At 39.7% G+C, this 8,816-nt stretch overlaps 1 protein-coding gene across 5 annotated transcripts in view; it reads right to left on the reverse strand.

Annotated features, from left to right (window-relative positions):
• Window positions 1–262: 262 nt before the first annotated feature.
• MYO5A (myosin VA (heavy chain 12, myoxin)) overlaps window positions 263–8,816 on the reverse strand; it is a 160,700-nt gene continuing 152,146 nt past the window's right edge. For all 5 annotated transcript variants that reach the window (XM_011928637.1, XM_011928633.1, XM_011928636.1 and 2 more), the window contains 2 exons: window positions 7,102–7,182; window positions 263–6,830 (listed from right to left, as the gene is read on the reverse strand). In XM_011928637.1, the coding sequence (XP_011784027.1) occupies window positions 6,678–6,830; window positions 7,102–7,182 (234 nt within the window). In that variant the 3' untranslated portion in view covers window positions 263–6,677. The remainder of the gene's footprint in view (window positions 6,831–7,101; window positions 7,183–8,816) is intronic.

Below are 8,816 nucleotides of genomic sequence, written 5' to 3' on the forward strand. Positions count from 1 at the left end.
ACTTTCCCTTGAAGAAAAGACACTACCTTTTCCTCAGCTGTTTCTGTTTGCTTAAGTGTTTGGCAGTTCTCTTCTTTATCATATATATTACTAGGTTGTCCAGTATAGGAGGGGAACTCGTCAACTTTTAAATTTCCAAGACTTCTTAGAATATTCTCATGGGGAGAGATTGTATTTACATTCACCAGTCTTCAGGAAAACAACTTGTTTTGTTGTTTTAAAATGTGCAGTGGAGTTATTTATAAGAAACTGACAAAAACTCTTTATATCCATATCTTTATTTAAACAAGTTTCTATAATAGCTAGGAGAATACAGCATTAATGACACACATTTACTAAGCACAACATTGGACAACTACAAATTTAGAGCATAAATGTAATTCTGATATTGTTTTGGTTTTTATCTTAGCACTAGGTGATATCTAGTGAAAACCCATGTTTCAAAGGCTTTTTTGATATGAGATGAATTATTAACTTATTTTTAAAAATTGCACGTGAGATATGCCAGAATGGGTTCTAGAGTCTAGAGTTAGTTGATAATGCCTTTCATGGTCTCAGTATTTCTGCTTCCTTTTTAATGGGTAAATGTTTCACCTAAGAACTCTCAAAAAATTGTATCAAAATTTTCTATGCAGATCAAAGTAGAATTCCTTTTCCAGACCCAACAAGGAAAAATATTTGAAAATCGCAATGTTCAATTTCATTTTAGTTAAAAGGCATGTCCATTTCATAGTAAATTAATGAACTTAGTAATTAAAATACAATCTGTTAAATGGCATGAACTCATTTCTGCGTAACACTGTTAGAACAATTTGAATTTCCCAAAGACACAAAAAAGTCAATTTTACTGCAGGATCCCACAAAAATACATAACTAGGAATCATAAATTACAACATATATATCCACATTTAAAGAAAAAAATTCACCATTTACTGGGAAAAATAATGGCTCAAATGATTTAGGGAGCCTGAAATGTGGGCTAAAATTTTATAACACAGTAACAATAAGATTTGAAACTGCTGACTCTGAAAAATGCATAAAAATATACTGACCCGCCAAGCACTGAATTATATATACCAGTTTCAACTAAAAAACAACATTTTTTCTTTCAAATATTTCAAGCATTACAATACTGAGGAAATGTTAGTCATATGAATCCAATAACATCCATTAAGTTAAGCTAATGAACATTTTAGATAGACCAAATTACAAATAAAAAAAGTATAAAAAGCATTTTGGAAGATATTTTACATAGTATTTTTCAGTTCCTGATCTATTGAGAAATCTACTGTAATTCAGGTTGGTTTATTTAATTTAGGGTAATACAACAGAACAGAACTTATAGAATGCTTTCCTGTTTTTACTCAACCTTTTATAGTACAGGGTTCTTAAAAAATTTTGAAAAGAATGTCCACAAAAAGTTTGAGTTATACCCTTTACCTTTAGTAACAAAAGGTTAGTAGAAAGCAAGACATTTAAGTATTACCAAGAATCTAACTTATCTCCATAATTTCTTTCACATATTCATTTGCTTACTTGTGACACAGAGTCCCACTAACTCAGAAGCATTCTCTCAGCTGGCCTCTCACTGGCTCTGAGACTGTCACTGCCCCACAGTTCCAGTTCCCATTTGGAAAGGAAAGAGGGAGTACAGGAGAAGGAGGGTCATGCAGGGCCACACCCAATCCACTCTCACAAAACCTTGAGAAACAGGGCAAGATATCCCTTCCAGGCAAGATATCCTTTACAGAAGAAAAGTTCTGGAGAACTTAAGGCAGCTCTAGAAGGGAAGGGAGCAAGGGTTAAGGCGGCCCTCACAGCACAGCCTGAGAACAAATTACAATGCACTCATCCATGAACACAGGTGACAGCAATACAGAGACTCTTCAACGTGCATGCACACGGCACCCCTCCTAGCACCCGTCAACACCTGCGGCATGCACACACTGCAGCGCCCACACACACACTGACTTGTATATGGCCTGCCCAGTGACAGCTCTCAGAAGGTACTCGGTGGCTTGGGCTCCCCTGTGCTGAGGACCTAAATTGGGAAGGTGGCCTATAGCTGCAGGCCTGTCCAGGCTGCACAGCTCACCTGGTGGCTCCAATAGGGACTCTGATGGGTGTGTGGAGAGTAACTTTCCTCTTAATTTCAGAGAGGCTTTTGCTGCTTCCTGTCTTTTTGGTTGAGACAGTCTGCCACCAATTAATGCCCAAACAGAATATTGCACCCTCCCAGAGAGCACTGATTCATGACAAAAGTCAAGCCTAGTTATAGCAAGTAACTATGACAAAAAAGAAAACCACCTGGCGCTGAGCACTTGGTCTCCTTAAAACAAGTAACTTGGTACTCAGCACTTGGTCCGTTCCCACATGCCAGCTGCCAACTCTGACAAAAAAGCACCCCTTGCTGGCCAGGGGCATTCCACATGTACCAGGAGGGGCAGCACGTGACCTCACGACTTTTTAAAGTCTCCTGCCTCACAGGTGCCCACACCACCACTGCTCCGTATGGGAAAGCGGGACAGCCAGAGGGCTGTGCGACATCAGGCAAGTCACTGCCCCATCTCTATTCCCAAGCTATTATCGGCAAATGATTGTAGAAGCAACCCCATCCACCGTCCATGCTGCTGTGAGGATGAAACGAGGTAACAGAGAAACGCGCTGCAGGAAAGCATATCTGGACCCAGGTACTGTTTCTGCATTACTTTCAACAGGATGCCCTAGTTTTGGCTCTGTTTTATCATAAGCAGGTGACATTACCCAGAGGATCCTTGACTATGCCTGCTAAGGAACTCTATGAATTAGTGATGTGTGTGTGTGTGTGTAAGAGAGAGACAGCGCATTGTGTGAGGACTTCTCAGGATGGTGGCAGTTGCTCATTTTCCTAGGGTTACCAGGAAAGTAATTTCTCACAACAATCACTACACTGAAATTATAATAATATAGTATTTTCATAGCCTCCCCTAGCATGTAGCTGTAACCTTACTAACATATTTCATCTATATTCCACGTAATTACTCACCCAGAAAGAGCCAACTATCAGCTATCCATGGAAATGAAGAAATAACACAGCAACTCATCCAAACTGACAATAATCCCCAAATCTCCTATCAGTTGGCTTTGGAATATGTTTTTGTGCTTCTGCACCTGATGAAAGAAGCATCAGATACATGGAAATTTTTTAAACTTCCAAAGGAATTAGAAGCTACACTTTGTGGATTTTATCCCATATTTATCTTCCCTTCTTTTAGAGTTACTCTTGGGCAGATCAAAGCCTTAACCTGAGGAAAAGCTGCAAGAAGGGAAATTACTTTTAATTTTTCAGCTTCAAGTTGTAAGGGCGTGAGGTGAGTCTGTATGTAGTAAAGTGAATGGGGAGGGGATTATTGAGATAAAGAACTGCTGTGACTTTTAAGATCTCTTCCTTTGAATTCCCATTGTGTGTCACAGAGGAATTAAGAAAAAGTCAATGACTGATCTTCTGAAGGAATGTATTGCAGAGAAGCAAGAACAACAAGACCAGTGCAAAGACTGGGCTGATGGTAAGCACCAGGAAGGCCAGCAGGGGCAACTGAGGACTGACACCATCCACCTGCCGTCAGTGCACAAACAGCAGGCAACGGGATAGACTATTAAGTTGAGGGAAGGGGAAGAGTGAATGTGTAGGGGAAAGGGTGGCAGGGTGTGTCTGAAGTTGGGTGAGAAAGTGTGGCTGACAGAGAGAAAGAACCTCAGAGGGAAAGCAATCCTCAAACTAGCCCAAAGATCCCCATAGTCGGCAGAATCTTCTTTTACCTTCAGTAAAATGGTATACAGAGTCATTTACTGGACCTTGGGGTTCCCTGGTTACAAGGTATTCTTGTGAATGACTAAAAATCTCCAGGCCACCATGACAGGTTAATTCAGACCCTCAGATGGGGCTCTAGGTAGGCCTGGGAGGAAGCTGGAGCCCTGGAGTAGCAGAACCTTTGTGCCACCATCACTGAACAGGAGAAACCAGCAGGGGCGGCTGTGGGAGCTCCGGCTCCAGCACTTGACAGGAGAAAGACAGGAGAAGGGAGAGAAAAGCTCAGACCACAGCCTTTCTTTCATGACGTTTCAGTACATGAGCTGTCTGGAGTGAAAAAAAGGGCTGCATGGCAGTGAGAGCTACAGCGTGACCTGGAAGACCTGAGAAGATTCAGGGTGCACGTGAGTTGTGCTACACAGGATGAAGCTGGGGGAGGTCTGGGAGATTTCCAGGGCTGAGGTGGACAGCCTGTACCACGGTTGCATTTTCTTAGCAAGTCCCCAACTTACAGCCTATCGGATGCTGTTAGATTCTGACACATTCGGTACAAACCAAATGGCTGTGACTAAATTGTGCATTGAAAACCGCATTGACAACCAGGAAAAACTGGGAGAATCTGATGCAATTGGTAGTGTTTCTGGTTGATATTGTAAATAAATAATGTATTCAAACTGAATAAAGCAGTATATGATATAATAAAAATTAAAGTAATTATAATACAAATATAGTAGGACCTTCTAAAAGCATGTACATAAATCATGTACATTTAAGAAAGGTTACGGTCACAGACTTGTGATTTTACATTTGATTAATCCTAAGGAATTGACAGGCACTGCACACTGGTCTTTCCAACAAAGAATGAACTTACTGAATAACTGCAGCTTTTTTTCTCTAGAATCTAAGGGCTGAGGAGAGAGAATTTTAAACGTGGAAGAGACGTTAAGAATCAGTGTCCAACTCTCTTATTTTATAAACAAGGAACTTGAGGCCCACGTAAATTAACAGACAGTATTCATGTTTTAATAACAATCTTTATCACTGATATGAAGCTGTTTGACTTCCATAAATATTGCACATATTTTAGTAAGATTTGTCATTTTTATAGACCATCTAACAGTTAAATGATATAATCTATGATTGTAATTCAGAACCAGAGTTTCTAATGAAAACTAATAATTTGCTTTTGTGCAACCTGAAGGATTTATTGTATAAGATTCCTAAGAAAAATGGTGAATGTGTTTAACTAGAATTTCAGAATGACAACTTACAGAATCTGGGTCTTAATGAACCAAATCCTCTGTAAAATTCAACAGTCTTCTATTTCTTATATAAGTCTTCTTAAAGTATTTCTAATATGATGTTTTTAAAAGTATCTAGTGGCATCTGAGAACACTTATAGAAGTTGCAAAGCCTTAAAAATGGAATCATAATGAAATATTTATTATATACTTTCTTTTGCATAATCAAAGTTTCAAGACCTGAATCATGAATATTCTGACAATCTTTTCTAGATAGTGAGTGAGATTAATTCTTTTTTTTTTTTTTCCAAGGCAGTGTCTCTCTCTGTCACCCAGGCTGGAGCGCAGTGGTTCAATCTCATTGCAATCTCCACCTCCCAGGTTCAATCGATTCTCGTGCCTCAGCCTCCCAAGTAGCTGGGATTACAGGCACGTGCCACCACGCCCGGCTAATTTTTGTATTTTTAGTAGAGACAGGGTTTCACCACATTGGCCAGGCTGGTCTCAAACTCCTGACCTCAAGTGATCCGCCCACCTTAGCCTCCCAAAGTGCTAGGATTACAGGCATGAGCCACCACACCCAGCCGAAATTAATTCTTAATAAATTAAGAAGAGAGAAAACCTGTCAAGGTTGAAAATATGCACTGAAGGAATCAGATCTGGTAATTAAAAATAAGTCACTTCACAGAACACTGTACCCTGATGCAATATCCACCCAGGAAAATTTAATGAGCACATCAGTGTAATACATCCTGAATAAATAATGACGTCAACAATAGCCACTTTGTCTAATCCTACCCCTAAATGTCAAGCATTTTGTCATATTACTACATGACTTTCCAGTGTCTGCTACTTGTGCAGGTGAATCTGTAGGTATTTGCATATAATCCAGTTAAAACTGTGATCTGATTGGATTGTAAACAGAGTTGATAAGAGAAACTTATTGTTGTAGTGCCTAATAAGAATATCACTTACATTTTAAGAAGACAGTATGTAGCAGCAATTTAAAATGCTCAGTAAACTATAGTACAAATGGACATCTATACTATTTAGCAAACCAACATTCCTTTAATATCTCTATATAATAGTGACACAAATGAGGAATTACTTTACATATTGCCAGTTTATTTCTTTGAACCAGTTTGACAATATCAACATAATTGATTCCTAAAACTGATATGATATGTACTCAATGGAGACTTTTCTTTCCATTCTCCTGTTTAGTGCAGAGGAGGTTCTTTGGTGCCTTCCTAACAACAGCTCATCTATGGAAGTTATGCTTTTTATACCATTCAAATGCAGTGCTAAGGATTTAAAATAAATGCTGCCAGCTGAAGACACATTTTTCTCCTCCTTTCCTTCCTCCCTCCCTCCCTCCCTTGCTTCCATCATTCTCCTGTATGTAAACTCAGGGTACCTAGTTGGTTAAGGATGAGTGTTGCTATAAAGATAAAACAGCACAAAAGAGCCTATCTTTGTTTCCAAAGTGATGAAAGTATTCTAGGGAGATTTCCAGTTAATGACTTCTCATTTGGGAGATAATCAGTACTTTCTCTTTAAAAATGTATTTTCAGTAGCTCACTGGAAATAATGGGTTCTTATTTCAGGCAAGAAATGTATTGTCAATGTTTGCCTGGACATCACTTTCAGACCCGTGAAATGAAGCCCAGGCCGAGGCTGGCTGGAATCTGGATGGTTTCTAGCGCGAGGGAAGATGGGTTGAAAGGAAAGGTGACAGGAAAGATGTGTTTAGCATCCATGAGCAGCTGGGGAGAGTCTTTCCTGTCTCGTAAACGCATCTGAGAAGATTAAGAAAAAAAATTAACAGAGCATCAGTTCTTTGAATCTAAAAGACTTTTTTCTAATAAAATTTCTACCCTCAAATTCTCAACTAATGAAGAATGTTTACCTTTGTTTTAAACTCACTTCATTTTCCCAATAAACTATTATCAAAAAAGTGAGTGTATTGTAAAATAAGATAATAAAAGATAACACATTATCCTTCAATAAATCACAAAATGTCCATTCAAAAGACTGTGTTGGTGAATCAAAAAAGATGGGAGCTCTTACCTGTATAGTACGAATGAATGACACAGAGACTCTTTCTTCAAACTCATTAACAGGAGTATACAAATTCAACACTTTCACAATCTGTGAGAAATGAAATGATCAAAGTTTTTGGCATATTATCAAATACACACTGGGTACCTATAATCTGGAAAATTAAAAGGATCTGTGCATACAGATTTTAGTTCTACTCAGTGGTGGGCTGGGACCAGAAGGAAGGAGGAGCTGGTCTGCACATTTACCTTTGTTATTTGAATTTTGACAGGAGAATGTATCAATGTAATGTTTGTGTAATATTGTAAGAAGCCGTGTACATTTAGAAGAATATACAAACAGCACAAGAGAATAAAACATGAAAAATAAATGTCCGCACTCCCATCCTTCCAGTCTCCCCAAGTGGCAACTGTTAACCAAGGGTGGCCAGGCTGGTCTCGAACTCCTGACCTCAGGTGATCTGCCTGCCTCGGCCTCCTAAAGGGCTGGGATTACAGGTGTGAGCCACCACGCCCGGCCCAACCAAGCATAATTTTTTAGTACTTGCCCACATTCTTACCTTCTTGGCATTCATTTCTCTAGGCTGAATTGTCTCAGGATTTTCAAACCATTCTTATGTGTAGTATCCTTTTCCTTCAATTCTCTCTTTTATTCTCTTCTGAACCTCTTATATTCCCTTTCATTTTGTTTGAAACCCAATGACCAGAACTGCCCATAGCTGGCCAACATGGTGCTAACAAGCTCTGTATGGTAGGTTTTATTTCTCTCCTTTTGAATCATGTCCATCATATGTTGGTTTCAGCAGCAAGGTGATGAATGTGAACAAATCACATGTCTTCCCAGGTCCCTTTCTGGGGTGGTAAATGTGATTTCAAAACTCTTCAGTTGTGTAACACTTTGCTTACTTCTCTGTGCACTTATGCCGACTGCTAAGACCCAGGAACCCACCCAGCAGCTCCACACTTTCACATGCATGGCACACTCCCAGTGCTGCATGCGATTCGTGTCCCTTTCTTTCCTATTCAAGAAAAGCATTACTGTAGACATGCATTGCTTTCATTTCCTCTGCTAACTATACCCTGTTTTTCCTCTGGTGAACTCCCATTACCACCTAATCAATCCTGTGTTTTCTGTGAATGATCCAATTTCTAGTTTCAGTAGGGGGTATGTCAGGCTAGGACAGTCAGAGAACTCCACTTCTCTGTACACAGTGATTATTCGGAGGATGGAGGTAGAACTCAAGCCAATGAGACTCCATCCTGAAATGTCTTACTGAGAATTACTGAAGGCAGAGCCATAGAATGAAGCCAAACACTACTGAGGGCCATCTTTGTCACTTGGGGGAGAACATGACTAAGAATGAAGCCAAAAGTAAGGAAAGAAAAGGAGAGATCCCTGATGTCAATGTTTGGGCACCTGGATATATCTCTGAACTTTAGTTCTGTTACGTAATACATTTCCTTCTTGGGTGGGTCAGTTTGAGTTTGATTTTTGTCATATGCCCCAGAAAGAATCATAATGATCATACCAAAATGCAACTGGATGAGAGTGATTTTATTATGGGGAAATAATCTTGACTTGGTTCCAATTAATTTAGAAAAAGAAACTGTTGGCTGAGCGCGGTGGCTCACACCTGTAATCCCGGCACTTTGGGGGGCCGAGGTGGGCGGATCACGAGGTCAAGAGATCGAGATCATCCTGGCCAATATGGTGAAACCCCATCT

This window comes from Colobus angolensis, unplaced genomic scaffold (genome assembly GCF_000951035.1).
Source record: "Colobus angolensis palliatus isolate OR3802 unplaced genomic scaffold, Cang.pa_1.0 Scaffold78, whole genome shotgun sequence".
Classification (NCBI taxonomy): Eukaryota; Metazoa; Chordata; class Mammalia; order Primates; family Cercopithecidae; genus Colobus; species Colobus angolensis.